This window comes from Stegastes partitus, unplaced genomic scaffold, assembly GCF_000690725.1.
Source record: "Stegastes partitus isolate 25-593 unplaced genomic scaffold, Stegastes_partitus-1.0.2 Scaffold2393, whole genome shotgun sequence".
Taxonomy (NCBI): Eukaryota; Metazoa; Chordata; class Actinopteri; family Pomacentridae; genus Stegastes; species Stegastes partitus.
This window is the reverse complement of record NW_007580124.1, coordinates 33,767-51,366: the sequence shown is the minus strand read 5'-3', so window position 1 is coordinate 51,366 and position 17,600 is coordinate 33,767. Positions and strand designations below refer to the sequence as shown.

The window sequence follows — 17,600 nt, the reverse complement described above, 5'->3', positions numbered from 1 at the left end:
TGTCGGTGCCTTCGGCCCTCGGAGCTGCTCGGCGTGTCCAGGCGGCTGCCATCTGTGAGACTCGGAGCTCGGTGCACACATTTGTTCTTCTTTGAGTCTTCTGGTGAACCACATGAGACGAGCGTCTGAAGTGTTCCTGCATGTTTCCCTGGTTCTGGAGGCTGTTTGGATCTGACACCCTTATGTGTTTCAGTCAGAACGTCATCTCGGAGCTGCTGATGTTTGGTTCTAGAAGCTGTTCAGTTAACTCTCCATCCATGTTCTCTGTGCTGTCTGAACGACTCAGAAGCTGGATTTCATGAAGCTTGCTGCAGAGGTCGAGCACAGGAGAAGCAGGAAACCACTAAAATCTGTCTGTCAACAGGCAGCTGGTTGGAGAGTTTAATATTTGATCTGATATTTCTGAGCTCGGAGCTTCATCTACTGACAGATAGAAGCTGCTCCAGGACCTTCTGTAGACAGGATTCTCTCTGAGTGGTTTCTAATACAGATGGAAAACGTCCATTAAAGGGATCAATGTGGACCCTCCTCTGTGGACTTCAAGGACCTGGACCTCTGAAGGTAGAACTCTGGTCAGTAGATAAAGGTGCTGCAGATACAGAACCAGATGTTCTGAGGAGGTCCGGGGAGAACTTATTTCAGATCTGTTTACCGGTTTTCTTCACAAACTAGCGACTCTGCAGGATGTTTTTCACTGTATAGCTTTTATTACAGGAGTACACGTAACAGTCACGGTAACAAAAAAGGAAAGGAAGGAAGTAGCACAAGACATTCATATTTAAACTAAATGAACACGTTTTCCTGTAAAAAGAACTTCAAATATGTACAGAGTGACAGAGGACAGGTTGAGGAACGGACAGGTGAGAGGAAGTGTAGTCGCATGGCACTTTAAAAATAAACATACCTCGCAAGTGCTTTCTGTTTTCCATAATTAATATCAAATAAAATGCAGTGATAATAAGTCTGAATAACAAAACAAATAATAATTATTACAGTAATCAAATCAACAATATTAACATTTTAAACACTGTTTACAATATAATTGAAATACATAACACTCTAAATACATCCAATATTTACCAGAGACCTCCTCATTTAGGCTAAAAACTCTAAATCTGTAATAGAATAAAAAATAGCATTTCAAATATCTTATGACAACAATATTAATCGTACAATAACATTAATATTAGGTTATTAGTAGATGTAAATAGCTGATTTTCCCCGTGGCTTGCTAAAGGAAGGAATATTGTACAAATTAATATACACTATAACCTATTAATGCTCTTCTTCGCTTTCACAAAATGCAAATATTTAATCAGCTAAATTTCATATATATTTATATATTTATATATATAAAAGGGAAAGAAATAGCAAATCTCACTCCATACAAACTATTGCAATCTAGAACTCTCAATTAGAAAATGTACACGAGAAAAGCAGCAAAAAAACTCCATTTTCTTTTTCTTTTTTTTTTTTTATCGTGAAGAAATCAGTGGTGTGGTTGGTAGAAAGAGTGAACAGCGTCTGGCAGTCTGGAATGCTATTGGACGACAGCACCGTCCAATGAGAGAAGCCCTCTGAGTGTGACCCTGCCCTTCCCTGAAGCCTCATTGGTCCTTCCCTTCTCGAGCTTGAGCGCAGAACTCCGGCCGAGGATTCGAGAGCAAAGTTCCACCAACAGTCCCAGAAGTGGTCCGTGTTCGGGACCGAGGCCGGGACCGTCTTCTCTCCGAGAGTTCTGATTGTGCAGTCACCCAACGCCGCCGATCTCTTCTAGCGCGTAAAGTTGCTCAAAGCGCCAGATTGATTTCATTTTGCATTCTTAGTGCTGATTGGAGGAGCAGCAGAGACACAACGTGGCCTTCTCCACAGAACTCAAAGCGGCCGCCCCGAGGAAACACGAACAGCAAACAGACAGACACACAGGACGACAGGCCACGCTGGAGCAGCATGTATGGAGGTGACCTCCACCCCGGCCTCCGGCTCTACTCCGGCAGCACAGAGCTCACTGCGACTTGGAAGTGTGGCGTAGAAACCGAAGCACAGGTTCAGAGGGTTTACAGAGCAGATCTGGACCGGATGACTTCTGACCTGGTTCTGGTTGTTTTTCTGTTTATCTGCTATCGAATGTGCCTCCTCAGAGGGACGCTGCAGGTAAAGTCAGTGCTGTTTGAATAGAACAGTCCAGAAGCAGCCGGCCCAGGTCTGAAACTACAAGGACGTGCAGTCAGAGTTAGAGACCAGGAAGTGAAGGCTGTCCGTGGTCCCCTAAAGCTCCTGCTCTGCACCTGAGTTCACCGTCTTTAGGACGACTGGGGCGACATGTGGAGCTCATGCAGATGGGCAACCTCTGCAACCTGGGTTGCAGAAAGGAAAAGGAGGTAATAAAATGTAGTTCAAGGTAGAATTTATCAAATAAAGACTTGCAGTTTCCATTTTTAGGGTTTGTAATGTGGATCCCAACACTTGAAGGCCACAGAGACGGCGCTGGTCTTCCAGGAAGAGTTGAACTCCTCAAGAAGTCGAGCTACAACCTCTGGAGACTCCACACTCGTGGACAGCTGTCGCACCGTGCTGACAAACTGCTGAACAAAGCTGTGGACCTGTCTGGTGTTCTGTCCAGTAGAACTCTGAGGAGCTTATGGCGGGTCAGTGGAGGTAATGTTGAAACTGCAGAGTTCTAACCAGTGAACCAGCAGCAGGTGAGGCTGCCCATCTGCATCACCCAGAGTGTGTCCAGCATGTGAGCTACAGCACTACCAGCCGTCCCCTCTCTGCCTGCACTGATCCTGGACCCTAATTACAGTATAGGTTGAATGCACTGACTGCATCGTGAGACGTTAGCTTGAGGAAATGGTTCAGAGTCGGGCTCCCTGCGACCCGATGTGCTGTGATCCCTTTGCCTGCATCTGTATGCGAGTAAACAATCTGAATGTTAACGGACCGCTGATGGAAAACACCTGACAAAAGCCTCCACTGATTTCTGCCATTCCTTTAAATATTTATCACAAAAAGCCAACAGCTTGGATCTGGGTGGCGCTGCTCAGAACTCAGAGTCGACCGTGTGACCAGGAACTCCACAACTTTCCGTTTCCATCTCTTTACCCTGCTAGACAACTGAAATGGTTTGTAGGTTTTGATTAAGCACAAGCAAAATGCTAGAATATCATGTTGTGTCCTCCGATACCCTGTTCGTCCATCCCACCTCCCGTCCCTCCACAGCCGTCTTTCCTTTCAACACTTCATTTCACCAAAGTACCACCGTCCTTCTCTCTCTCCCTTTGTGCACTACCCACATTCTCTTTCAAATTATATTACATAGCTTTTTGTACATACTTTTTGTTTGTATATTTCTTTAAAAAAATACACAGAATAGAGCATAATTAAGAACTTTTTTGGCAGCTTCTTCCTTTCTTAAAGGAAAGTCCCGATCATCATCAGCTGTAACAAGAGACGAAGACTTCTGCTTTTCTTTTAGTCTGAAAAGGAACCTCCAACTTGGCAGAACAAAGGTGGAGAAGAAAAAATAACTCTGAAATTCCTTCTTTCCTTCCTTCAATCTTCTTCGATCACTCACCCCCTCCCACCTACTCGCCAGCCCTCCGCCCTTCAGACCGTCGCTCCCAGGAGCTCTTCCGACTTGGCCATGATCTCGTTCTGGTTGGAGTCCAAGCCGTAGAACTTAACCTTGAGCCCGTCGACCGGGTGGACCACCGGTACCGTGACCACGCGGGGGAACTGCCGGGTGGCCAGCTCAAAGCGGCTGGTGCTGGCCAGCTCGATCGCCAGGATGCGAAGGAAGAGGGTGGCGAGCTGCTTCCCCAGACAGGACCGGACGCCGCCGCCGAAGGGCAGGTAGTGGAAGCGTCCCTCCTTGTCTTCACCCCGCTCCTGACTGAAGCGGTCCGGGTCGAAGGCGTCCACGTCCTTGAAGACGGCGGCGGTGTCGTGGGTGTCCCGGATGCTGTACATCACGCTCCAGCCCTTTGGGATCTGGACTCCCTGCAGACAAACGACAACATGACAGTGAGCGGGCGTCTGATCAGACACATCTCTGTGGTCCAATCAGTGCTGAGAGAGACGCTGCATCTGACTCTGTTCCTGGATCTCATCTTGGCTTGATGCCGGCTTTAAATACAGGAATATGAGAAGCAGTTGGGGCGTCAGTTTGTCTTTGCCAGTGTGTCCGTACAGCGTTGCTTTATGGGTACGTTCAGGTAGTTTGATCTAGTTGTGCTAATTCTATACAACTGTCGTAACTGATCATCAGTTCGTATGTAGAATGGTAACAAACACTTGCTGAAACATAAAAGGACAGATGTTGCACAGTCACGATGAATATGACGCACAGGTAGGGCGGCTTTAACTCGAGTTCTGGTGTTCAAGCCGCCAACGTAAACTTTACGCTGCTGGTGTCCTGTCCTAGCTGAACTCCACCCTGCTGTCAGCACTGGTTTCTTTCCTGATAACGTCTCTAAAGGAAGCTCTACAGGATGGTCCCTGCAGTCAGAACAAGTCCAGATCTTTGGACCCAAAGTGGAAAACAGCACATAGACTCGGATATGAAAACAGTACTCACGTCAAGCTCGAAGGTCTGCATGGCGGTTCGGTAAGCGCCGGAGACGGGCGTGAACAGCCTCAGCACCTCCTTGATGACACAGTCCAGGTACTTGAGGCTGACGATGGTGTCCAGCCGGAGCTCGGCCTCGCGGCACAGGCAGCCGTTGTGCAGCAGGCCTCGGGCCCTCAGCTCCTCCCTCAGGCGCTCCAGGACCGGAGGGTGGCGCAGCAGCTGCATGATGAGGGAGGTGCTGGCGCTGGCGGTGGTGGCGAAGGCGGCGAAGATCAGCTCGATGGTCGACTCCTGTGGGAGGGTAAAAAGGCAGAATTCAGTCGTCCGTCTTCTCTTGTGGCTGTTTATATTATTTACGTGCTGGTCCAGTAGCAGCTCTGTGAACATCAACAGCTCCTCAGAGGCTACAGCTCCACAACATCTCTAACCATCACGTTTGTAGGACAAATCCTGCCCGAAGGTTTCATAGCAGCAGAATATCTGGATCTTTATAAATGTATTGTGTAGACTTTTATCTTGATGTGTCAGAATCGGAAGTTTGTCTTTGTTTTATTTATTCTTTTATTAAGTCGACCCACTTCCAGCACTTCATCCGTGCTCCGTCATTTGAGGCCATGTTGGGATGTTTATGTCGACAGTGTGGGGTCTGGAACTGATGTTTTATTAGTAATGTTTAAGGAACCATTTAGGGAACCATTTAGAGGCTATCTATCAATACTCTGTTAGGGTCACGGTCAGCTGATGTCACGAGCTGACTTCTGCATGATCAGTTTTTAATGTTTTAATGTGCTCAAAGATCAGACTTTTCATGAAGGCATCCATTTTTTTTTTTTCATATTTCAACTCACCCACTATCAGATTATTGATCCAATATGACAGGTTCTGGATCAGTGACATGATGAGGAACATCAGAGAACATTTCAGGCTTTTAGCTTTAGCGGTTCCTCTGATGTTGTTGCTCAAACAGACTCAAGTTTTAATTTGAGAAGAAACCTGCTGAAAGATGGTGGACAGGTGGTGAATTATTGTTTTTAAATCTCAGATAGTGTTTGATGTGTTCATGAACACGTGACAGGTACCATTTTACATCTATGAAGCAGATCAGAGCTGGTTGAGCAGAAGGTCGCCTCTGATTCGATAACTTCCCAGAAAGTGAGACGTCTCCTGAACACAGAGCGTCACTATTCGCTGCTGGACCACGGTGGGGAAGAACCAGTCCCTGATATGGAAAGTCCAGCGTGATTCCAGCGTACACTGAGTGCTGGTCTGTTCTGAGGGCGTACGAGTTGATTTGTCTTTACTTTGTGGGAAAGCCAACTGGATTCTCCCTCAGCTTCTGACGGGCCAATTGCTTGTCACTTGAATAAAGGGTCTGCAGAGTGGAAATAAAGATGCTAGTATTATGTGCCGGAGGCTGGAGGTGGACGTCGGCCAGCCACGGCCGAGCGTCCTGCTCCAGAGGTGGCGGCAGATGCAGAACGCCCCGTCATAGAAACCTGATCCCATGTCACACCGCTGTCGGCGGCGTCCTGACGTGTTGTTTCAGAAAACCTTTTTGTTCATAAGCCTAAAGCCAAACTGTGAGCGACCTGGGAGCTCGACCTCACCCTCCGCCTCCCGCCTGCCATTTGTTTCATAACGGCCAAAAAAAATGTCAAAAGCCAATACATAATAAAAGTATGTTGTTTTTAATTCCTGAAAAGCAGCGTGTTTGGAAATATGGAGCCGCCGTCCAAGAACAACAGCGAGCGTGCCATGCCGGGCCCATTATTAAGGCAGTGGAATAAATAACAGAGAGGCCGGGCAGCACGACTCTCATTAGAAACCTCTCATCTGCCATCGTCTGTGTCAGAACACGCCTCCACACGCATGTGGACGCTGCAGCGGAGCACTTGGGCCGGGCCTCAGCAGCTCCGTTTGTGTATTTAAATGTGTGTGTGCGTACAGGAGGCCTCTTTCAGACCCCTCGCAGGGGGAGCGCTGACTTATTTTTGGCCCTGGACTTAACCCAGAAACCACAACGAGCGAGGGAGAAGCAGGCAGAGTTGAGTTTCCACAGAATTCCTTAGAATTACTTTAATAGGTAAATAGAGGGTGTGCCTGTCGCTGAGTCTGTTTTCTCTGTTGCTGTCTGCCGGTGGGCATCAGCTCAGCCGCCGGCAGAGCTCACCTGAACATGGAGGCACCTGGTCGCTCAGATCCACAGACCAGACGTTGTGACCACTTTGTACACAAACAGTATTCAGCCAGAACCTCCTCAGAACATCTGGTTCTGTATCCACTGACCAGAGTTCTACCTTCAGACTGTGAATGTTCCAGAGGTCCAGAACCTTGAAGTCCACAGAGGAGGGTCCAGATTGATCACTTTAACGGCCTCTTTGTATCATTTATTGACATAAACTACGTCTTTGAGTGTCTACATCTGCCGACATCAGAGAGTTGTTGATGGATCCTGTCTGTAGATGGTTCTGCTAGGTTCTGGAGGTAAAATGGTCCTCCCATCGTCTAGAACTGGTTCTGACCAACCACCATCACACATGCTGGTGAACATTTACCCAGAATGCACTTTGTAAAGTTTCCTCTGACCAGAAATCAGGTCCAGTGTTCAGACTGAGACACCTGGATGGATGTAGAACTGATCTGGTCTCAGGTTCTACCAGAACCCAGACGTGTTTTTCAGCTCTGATAGTTTCATGTGTTCTGGTTTTTCTCTGTCCTACATGTTTACACCCCGTCCTCCTGCCCAGGTGGGTTTCGTGCACAGGTGCGTTACCTTCAGCTCCTGCATGGTGAGCTCGGTGCCGTTCTCTTTGGCGCTCTCCATCAGGACGTCCAGCGCGTCGCTGTAATCCTTCCCCTGGGAACACAGCGGCTTCTCCCTGATGGCTTTCTCTATGCTTTTCTGGAGGGTGTCACGTGCACGGATCCCCTGAAAACACACGGATCACGTTAACCAACCAACCAATCAGCCAACCAACCAGCCAACCAATCAGCCAACCAACCAACTAACCAACCAGCCAACCAACCAACCAACCAACCAACCAATCAGCCAACCAACCAACCAACCAGCCACACAACTGGTCACAGACTTTGGCAGAAAAGTTGTTTTTTCTTTCTGTACATATAAAAGCACACAGCTGTTAGCTCAGAATGGATGATAATGGCCCACTGAGCCAACTAGAAGGTGGAAGATATGAAATGATAACATGGAGATCAGGTGAGCTAAGCACAACGTGGCATGATCGCAGCAGCTAGAACTTGGCAAGAAGAGAATAGTTTTATGTTTGGGGCTCTAAAAAGAGTGTAAAAAAGAAAAAGAGACAAGAAGTAAGGATCAGCACCACTAACCTTCCTGTAGCCGCTGAACGGCAGGTCTATGGGCAGACTGAACAGGTTGTTGACAAAGTCCTGGAAGGTGGAGAACAGATGCCTCATCTCCTCCTCCGACACCCTGAATCCCAGCAGAACCCTGACGGCCATGGTGAACGACAGCCTCTGGCTCTCCCTGCAGAAACATCCAGTGAACACGCTGAGAACGTGGACGCAGAACTCTGAAGCTGCTTCCTTTGATGACAAACTTTGCTTTTAAACTCAGAGTGCACGTCAGGTGTTTGAGGTCTCTGGTGGTGAAGACCTTCTGCCTGAGATCTCAGTGACTTCTACTAGCATGAATGTCATTAATTACTCGTTACCAGCAGAACTGGAGTTGATAGTCTGACCCACTGGATTAAAGATGGTTTCATTAGATGGTTGTTGTGTTGGTTTCTATCTGCAGTGACCCTGACTGAGCGTGTCTGGACTCCAGAACTCTGCCGTACCTGTAGACGTTGATGGGCTCGGGGTTGGAGCTCCACACCCGCAGACTCTCCTGGATCACCTGCTGGATCTTGGGCAGGTAGGACTCCAAGGCCTCGTGGCTGAACACTTTGGCAAACACCTGCGCAGACAGAGGAAGAGGCACACCATGTCATTTCACCTGCAGCACACGGCCTCACCTGTCTGCTCAGGTGAGACAGGACCAGACATGTTAGAAAGTGGCACACTGACAGAAGGGATGAGCTCCACTTGGACAGCAAAGATTATTTACTTAGTTAACTTGTTTAAAGCAACCTGAGTTCTCCAAAGTGCTGCTAACATCAAAGATATGTGCAGACAGCGACCCATAATGACCTAATGTGCTAATTAAAGGAATCGTTCAACTATTAGCCAGTTAGATTACAGTGTGATGAGTGGAATGAGTGTTTAAAACCTTCATTTACGGGTTAGAAAGTCGTCTTTTGGTGTCATGAAGTTGCTGAGTGGAGCTAGCAGCAGGGCACCATGACTCATTCATGGGTCCAACCAGAGCTCCAGTGTTCAGCTGGATCTTTGGTAGCGGTTCTTTAGCTGAGTAGCTAACGTGACCGAGCTAACGTCATGTATCCATGGTTACACATGTCTACATCAGCGTGCTGATGAAGCCTCCACCTTCCTCCCTTCAGTGAGTTCTCAGGGTGAGAGGAAGGTCTACCTGGTCCGTTTGCTCCACAACATCTCCTCATTTCACTTTCTGCCCATGAATCCACCTCTGCTGTGGAGTTAGACCCAGACGTTCCTTCTTGTTCGTTTTCTGTGATGCCCACTCCTCCTCCATCCCCAGATCCTCCCTCCTGCTCCCCCTCCGTCACCCTGAGACTTATGCATTGTGGAGGTTTTCCGCTGCAGTCAGCAGAACCGGAGTGACAGACAGACGGAGGCCGAGGAGGGGCAGCCTTAAGTCTTTCCTGGCTGCTCCGAGTATTTCTTCGTATGAATCAGTCACCAGTCGTCAGCGTTGTTTGGACAAATAACATTCCATCAGATTTAACCTCCAAAACTGCCCCTAAAACAGTCGTGGAAGTGATTTAGAAGTGGAGAACAGTGGAAGCAGAGCCCAGGCAGAATAGGGCTTTTATATGAATATGAATCAGCCGCTGACGCTCGGCTCTGTTTGGATGAATAACATTCTTGTGCGTTTAACCTTTCGAGCTAAAACAAATGTCTCCACATGCAGATGAGGACAGAGGAGAGCACGTTGGCTCCTAATTAGTGCGAGCGCTCTATCAAGCCGTCCAGTTGTGCGGCTCCACAGACTTTCCATAACTTGATTTTATTCATTCTCGAGTTGTGCAGCGGCTACACATGGTTTACATTTTCTGCTCAATGAAACAAGACTGGAACATCTGAACAAGCAGATTTTATATTAGAGATGAATTCTTGTGTGTGACGACCAGTCGAGCCCTTTAATTCACTTCAAGGTTCGGTCAGCAGCAGATTGTTTTGAACGTATTTGTGATTTTTATGTGTTTTATGATCTCCTCCTCACTGCACCTCATCTGCATCGGCTGTTTGCGTCTCGTTTAATCGCCGAGGCTTCGGTTTGCGGCCACGCCGAGAAGCTGAGCGACGCGCTGCAGCCTTTGTTTTTGTGATTCTGCACAACAAGGCGCGGTGGTTCAGTCTGAGCTCACGGCTTTAAACCAACGCGTGGCTGCAAACAACACGTTCTTTAACAACTTTCAGCTGCACTTATTTTTTGAGCAATTTACTGCTAATTTACAGTTTTTCTCTGTTTTGTAAAACTGCAAATGACAACAAAACAATTTCTCCAATTTCCTTATTAAAAAAATCACCAAAACATTTAAAAAACGACGAATCGTATTTCATTCGGTGACAACCTTTGGCTTCGTTTCTGTATTTAAAAGAGCAAAATATATCATTATTCTACAGATATTTGCTGTTGTTTAAATAAGAAAGAACTCAATTCCATCCAGTAGGCAGTGAAGCAACAGTTTGACTGCATTTAAATTATTTTACAGATGTTTGTCTTTCCAGTTTGTGAATATTTGCAGTTTTCCACCATGTTAGTGTATTTTTGTGGCGCCCATGTGTTCATTAAGGACTGAAAAAATGGTCAATAATCGACATTTATCACTAAAAAACAGGAATAATTTACCTGTTATCTTTAAAAAACTAAAAAAAAACAAACTCTGATGAGCTTTTTACTAAATAATTGTGGCTTTAAAAAATAAATCAATCTGTATTTAATTTAGTTACAAAACATACTTTGCTGCTGTTTGTGTTGTAGCTGTGTTCAGCAGTCCAGAACCTTTCCGTGGCGGTTCTCTGGTCCTGGCTGCCAGTTGTTTTTTCGGGCTGTGTTTTACAGTGTTCAGTGTTGTGTGTTTGGATATGCTTTCCATATGTTGACGCTCAGCGATGGAGACAAAGCGCTGCTGCTGCTCTTCATTGAGTCGTAACGGAGGCTGAGAGGGAAGAACGGAGCTTCTGGAGTCCCGGCCAGCGACGGGTAGCTGTGGTTCCTGAGGTCCGTGTTCAGCCACCAAACCATCACTTGGCTGCTCGTTCTCTTATTCTGTCCTCATTTTCCTCTCATTTTCCCTCTCCCTCCTCCTCCTGCTCGCCGCCGCCTCAGAATGAATGAACAATAGCGCTCTGAGCTGCAGCCTGTATGTGAGCGCTGTGTCAGGGAGTGGCTGCTGCAGATCACAGAGCGCTCTAAGACGCTAGCAGCGCTACATTTCCTCTGCTGCCCTCCGGCTGCTGCTGCTGCTGCTGCTGATGGCTGGACATGACCTGCTCTCCAACCCCACCGCAGAGTTACACACCGAGGCTGACCCGACCAGGCTCAGCGCCGGCCGGCCGGACCTCTGCTCTGGTCGCAGCCATGAAGCGACCGATGGAGGCGTCTGTAGCCAACACTAGTGGACGAAGCTGTGAGGGGATACGCATCTTAGCACTGTGTTGGAGTCTTTCCTAAATGGCGCTGATTAGGGATCCGTCTGTGTCATTGTGTCAGAGTTTACTGGTTTCTTATCCAGAACCCAAAACTAAGTTCTATAAAATACGTTGGCTGAATGTTGAGAATTTCTCACGTCAGATTTGGAGATTTTTGGATTTTAAAAAGGAAAAAAACAGTAAAATGTTCAAATGAGGGTTGTGTTGTAGCTCCATAAAGTTCCTGTCATGGATCCATGTTTCTATTAAAACACAGCCTTCGGTCGACATGTCACCAGCGTTACAGAGCCCTTTGACATCCGTAGAATTTAACGTACGGCACCGAAAAAAACCACCCACTAAAAAAAAGCTGTCCAGAATGACTCGAGTTAACAGTTTCATGCACCAAAGCAGCCACATGGCGCACTGATTGGTGGGTTTGTTGTGTCTCTGTGGGTCGTAGTAACATCGCAGTCTGACAAAAAGCTGCCAAAATGGCCCGAAACGCATCCAGAATAATCAGAGAGGTGTCACACCGTGCTTACAGGTGTTTAGAATGACCAGAATAAGTTCCAAATGACAAAGAAATCATCAAAATGACCCAAAGGTTGCACTAAATAGTTTAGAAATGCTAAAATAATGTTTGAAATGACCAAAACTTTTCTAAAAGTACTCAGAAATCGTCCAGAATGAATTAAAATGTCCAGAATGGCTTAAAAATGGTCCCAAACCTTTAAAGAAAATGTCCAAAATGACTCCGAATCTGTCCTTAGTTTTTTATAAACGGTCTAAGATGACTCAAGCTTGAGCTTCTCGACCTTCTACATGCAGAAGTAGCTCTAACACACCAGAGACAGCAGAACCTGGAGCTGTGACAGAATAAAGAACCCAGTTTAAAGCGGGCTGCTAGGTGATTGGGTGAAGTCCTGGTGAAGGCACCGCCGGTTGTGTAACGCTGTGAATTTAACCATTTAACCCGTCTGCACCGGATTATGTATAATTGGTCAATTTGAGCAGCACTTGGGCTTTTCCTCGGCGACCCGCGGACGCAGCAGCAGCAGCCGAGCTACTGTGGCCCAGAGGTAACTACAGGTCACACAAACACGGCGCAGCGGCCGCCGAGCTGACTGCGTTTTTTGGTGCAGCGTCACTGTGGGACGTTCCACTCAGGACCAGTCACTGTGCTGCACCACAGAAACGTGACTGTCCTGCGTAGCCTGCAGCACAAACACACTGATACAGTCAGACACAGGCGTCCTAATAACGTCCATATGTCTTAAATTATGTGAAAGTGCTGCGAGCTGCTGGTTCCACAGACATGTAAAGACTCCTTTATTCTTTCCTCTGCCCTCCTTTCCCTCCGTCGCTCTGCTCCCTCCTCTTCCCGGCTCTCCCTGCCCCTTCATCCATCCTTCTTCTTAAAAACACTTCTTACTCCTTTCTCTCTCTCTCTCTCTCTCGGTCACACGGCTGTGGATCCGAGCCGGGCTGCGTTTACAGAACCACAGCAGCGGTCCAATCGTCTGCTCAGGAGCGTCCTGAATGTGTTTCCAGCTGCAGGACGCTCACTCCATGAAATATCACTCCTCCAGAACCTCCTCAGAACATCTGGTTCTGTATCTACTGACCAGAGTTCTGCCTTCAGACTGTGAATGTCCCAGAGGTCCAGGTCCTTCAAGTCCACAGAGGAGGGTCCAGATTGATCACTTTAATGGACTTTTTCCATCATTTCTGAGCCTCAGAACTTCATCAGTACAGCAGATAGACACATGACATTTAGGAGGAAGAACACATCTGGGTTCTGGTAGAACCTGACACCGGATCAGTTCTACATCCATCCAGGTGTCTCCGTCTGAACCCTGTGTCTGGGTCCTGGGAGCATCAGTATTATGGGATGTCTTGTAGTCTGATTATACTGATAAACGGATTCTAGGTCTTCATCTGGGTCAGCTTCACCACATTCAGGAGGAAAACGGTTCTTTTTATATTTTAGATGTTTAAAAATATGATCAACAGACAATAAAATCTGCATTTTTATAAAATCATACTGAATCCTCTCCACCTGCTGCATCAGCAGCACCATGTTGGACCAGAGCTGTGAGGGCCTGACCTCCTCCTCTGACTGATGTCAACACGACGGCAGTGTTTTAACGTCGCGTTGCTGCAGAATGGACTGAAAGCATAAAACCTGCAGCGGCCAGGCTTTGCTCAGACAGCAGCCGTGTCCAAACGTCAGGACTCCTGATGTGTTCAGAGTAAACTTGACCTCTGACACCGACGGAGCTGAGGGAGGCAGAGCTGTGAGAACAGACTTGGCAGTGCCCTCTACTGGCCGTGTGGACGCATGATCCCCTCCACAGACAGACAGACAGACAGACCCACCGGGTCACTGTGTCCAGAGCATCAGCTGTTTGTCTGCAGCTCAGTTTTAGTGCGTCCAATCATCCTTCAACCTGGGAATGTCTTCAGCTTCATGAGCCCAAAGTTCACACTTTTTTGAGCCTCGTGTCACCATCTACAGAATAAATCTCTTCCTGCTCATTTCTCTGCAGTCAGCTTTGTGCTTCAGAGTTTCACCAGTTTAGTTCTGGTTCAGGTCTGATTCTCACCTTTAGAGAACTGTTTGACCTCAGACTGGATCCTGTCTGTAGATGGTTCTGGTGTGTTCTGGAGGTAAAACGGTTCTTCCATTGTCTAGACCTGGTTCTGACCAACCACCTGCCCCACGTTGCTCAGAAATAGTTAGAAATTACTTCTTTAAAAAAGTTTTAAAGTGACTCAGAAAATGGTTCAAAATGACGTGAAAGTTGTCAAAAAAAATCCTCAAATCAGTCAAAGATGAACAGAAATGTGACCGACTGACTTTAAATTTGACACAAACACTAAAAATCGCCTCTGATTCCTGAAAAATCGTCCAAAATGACTCAGATTTGTTTTTAAAAACGGTCCTTCCATTGTCTAGAACTGGTTCTGACCCAGCACCACCACACATGCTGATATGAGCCTGGAACTTTTACCCAGAATGCACTTTGTAGAGTTTCCTCTGGTGACTGAGCAGAACCAGAACCACATCCAGGGTACCAGTGATTGTTTCTATGACTCTGTGTCATAGACATTAAACTGGTGCCACTATGATCCATCCCATAATACTGATGCTTCATCAGATATACTAAGGTGCAGCAGATAAAGAATCAGCTGGTCCTGGGTCAGTCCAATGCTCTGACCCAGAGGTCAGGTCTTGGTCTTTGGCTGTCTTCCTCTGGTTCTGTTCTGCTCAGTTTAGGAATCCAGCGACGGTTCCAACAGAAAGAAAAACAAGTGGGGAAGGAAAATGTGGAGAGAGACAGAGAGGAGGGCAGAGCAGCCTGAAAGGTGAAGGAGTGGCTGTGGTTCTGTTCTGGTCGGTGATGGAGGACGGGCTGACCTCCTCGCTGCTTTATCAGACTGATCCAGCTCCAGGACGCTCCGGTAACGGCTCGTTCTGTCTGGCGCCAAGAATCAGGAACAAAGATCAAACCTGCTTGAGCTGAAAACCATAAACCTGAACCAGTGCTGAGTTCTGACACCTCACAGCGTCGTGAAGGTCCAGAAGGTGGACTGAAGCCTCCTGAGCAGGACTTCATCAGATCTGGACCTCTGCAGCTGGTTTAGCTGATCAATGTGTCTATTAATTTCATTTTTAAAAATCCCTTTATAGTCAGAACAACGAGTCGGTACAACCCGATAGAATCAAGCTGAAGATCCGTAAATCCGTTCCACTGATGGTGGAGGAAACACAAACTCCTTTAACAACTGAGTTTAGTTTGATGGTTGAACATATTTCCATGAGAAGTTCAGACAGATGAACTGGACCCAAACCTTTTCCACGGCGTTCCGGCTCCACTCGGTCCAGAGACTCACGTTTGTTTCTCTGGAAACTTGGTTTGAGCTGGTTCTGAGCGAGGAGCGTGTGTTTGCAGCACCGCTGCAGATATCTGATGCTGTTTTCGCTGGAGGATGATGTGTAAGTCCTGGCTGGCCCCATTTGGCCCCGCTTGGCCCGGCTCGGCCAGTAGTGGAAAACCCAGTGCGCTGTGGTTCTCTGACAGAGTCGGGCTCCTCGCTCAACACGGGGTTAGATGGAAACTGGCTGGCTCTGCCGTCCACCAAGGCTAATGTGCTGTGTGCAGATTGTTTTTCCGAAGCGAAGCCGCAGGAGGAGCAGTTCTGGTCCAGTGGGTCAGACAGCGAAGGAACGCTGCTCATTCTTTCTCCTGCTCGGTGTTGTTTCGCTTCTGTCTGTCGACTCCGTTTTATGATCCAGAAAACAGGAGGGCGGGCGGCCAGCACCAACACCTACATCAGCCCAGAGGCTGCCCACATGACCTCCAGCGTCTCCGTCAGGCTGGTCTCTGGTTCAGGCTGCAGTCCAGCGTCCTGCTGAAGGTCTCCAGAGCGACCACACTTATCGGCTGAACACATGCCAAGACATGACCTGTGTGTTCACCGTCGACACTCTGAACCAGAAGGTTTGGGCTCAACGACAACAGTCTGTTTGACTTCTGATGACATTATGTTCAGATCCAACCGCATGGACTTTGTTGTCTGCGCTAGCTGCAGCTCCATCCTCCTGTCTGCTGTCACTCAGCTGTTTCCTGGTTTGGTCGCCTCATCCTGAGCTGCTGTCGCCGTTCTAGTTGGTCCCAGTTGGTCCCAGTTGGTCTTAAACTCATGAGCTCTGGTTGGAGGTCCTGAACCTGTCTTGGTCTCTGTCATGGTCCCGTTGCTGCTAAACTCCCACAATGCTCTCTGCTGCCAACCAGGAAGTGACGCCTCCTCTGGTCTTTACAGGATTAAACAGGAAGAGGCTCCCCCTGGAGGAACAAGCAGGTACTGCAGCTGGTCTACAGTACGTTTCCTGACATACAGGTTTACTCCATCTGGTGGCGCCTCAGTACATCCTGCTGTTGTTACGACCGGCTAATGTAGGCTAGCTCTGCATTAGACAGGGTTCTACCGGAGCTTTGCTACAAGGTTCCACCTTCAGAACATGAAGGACCGGACTGGAGGCAGAGAGGCAGGTCTTAGCAGCTCCTCAGTACGTGCTCTGGACTGACTGCAGTGACTTTACTGTCCTGACGTGTGTGTTGTTGTAGAAGCTGGATTGTAGATCTGCTGCTGACTCAGAGCATGAATATGAGAGGAGGCGTGTACGTGCAGATACTAAACAGCTGAGGTTTCTATGTGACGCTTGTTGGCTCTGTTTATAAACCAGGTAGCCGGTATTGTGTTGCTCAGAAACCCGCGGTTCTGAGCAGCGCTGCTGACCCGGTCTGCGGCTGCTAGCGCTGCGACCGGGGCAGGTGTGTGTGCACATATGCTGCGAGTGTGTCGGCCCCCACAGAAAGCCCCTCTTTGTGCCGTGTCGGAGGCAGCCTTCCTAATCAGGGGTCATTACATGAGGTTAGTGCGGGGGTCTCCAGGGAGAGGAGAGGGGATCAGAGCTCAGATTAGACCCAGCCGACCCCTCGCCGTCCCCGGGCACCGCGGCTCAGAAACCCGACCCCGCCTCCGAGCCCCTTCCTCCCGCCGCAGAGGGGGAAAATGAGCGAGTGATTTACAGGAAAACACAGCAGACTCTGCTGCCTGTTGTTGCCAGTCTTTGTGTGTTTATCTGTGACGTTGTGTGTTGGAGGGAGACGGAGGTATGCGCCCCGGGGATCAGCGGATAATAGGAGGCAGAGGTAAGTGGCTGATTACCTGAAATGGTCCTGGCACAGAAAGGAGAGCGAGAAAGTGAAAGATAATAGGCAGAGTCCGGAAGGAATGACAGAAATGAAGCAGAGGAGGTAAAAGGCAGCTTCTCTGTCCTCATGTAGATGAGTGGAGGACAGGATGGAGTGATGGAGGCCTCGTTCTCACGCTTCAGTAGCCAGAGCGCTGCTGATAAGGCTGGATAGCTTTACACTGATACTGGCCCTCTGTGTGTGTGTCCTACCTTCCTCTTTGTGCAGCACATCACAGTCAGTGTGTTGTCTCTGCTTCTGGCTGCGCCGCATGAATATTGATGAGCGTTTCACAGCGAAAATGACGAGAAACGTTTCCCAGATGACCCCGAAAATGGTCCAGAGTGGCAAAAGTAATGTCAGAATACCGCCTCAGACTATATGCAGCTGTGAACAACAAGCAGCTGTGTCCAGCACCATGAAGAACATGAAGCAGAGGATGGGCTTTAAACATCTCACATCATGTAGATCAGCGTTACGGCCGTGAGCTGAATATCTCTGAGGAC

The 17,600-nt window shown here is 48.1% G+C and overlaps 1 protein-coding gene across 1 annotated transcript in view; it reads right to left on the bottom strand.

The window, feature by feature from the left end:
- Positions 1-685: 685 nt before the first annotated feature.
- cyp26b1 (cytochrome P450, family 26, subfamily b, polypeptide 1) overlaps positions 686-17,600 on the bottom strand; it is a 34,150-nt gene continuing 17,235 nt past the window's right edge. Inside the window, exons 3-7 of the mRNA XM_008305055.1 lie at positions 8,392-8,510; positions 7,922-8,078; positions 7,347-7,502; positions 4,580-4,864; positions 686-4,002 (exon numbers count right to left, since the gene is read on the bottom strand). Of these exons, the coding sequence (XP_008303277.1) occupies positions 3,610-4,002; positions 4,580-4,864; positions 7,347-7,502; positions 7,922-8,078; positions 8,392-8,510 (1,110 nt within the window). The 3' untranslated portion in view covers positions 686-3,609. The remainder of the gene's footprint in view (positions 4,003-4,579; positions 4,865-7,346; positions 7,503-7,921; positions 8,079-8,391; positions 8,511-17,600) is intronic.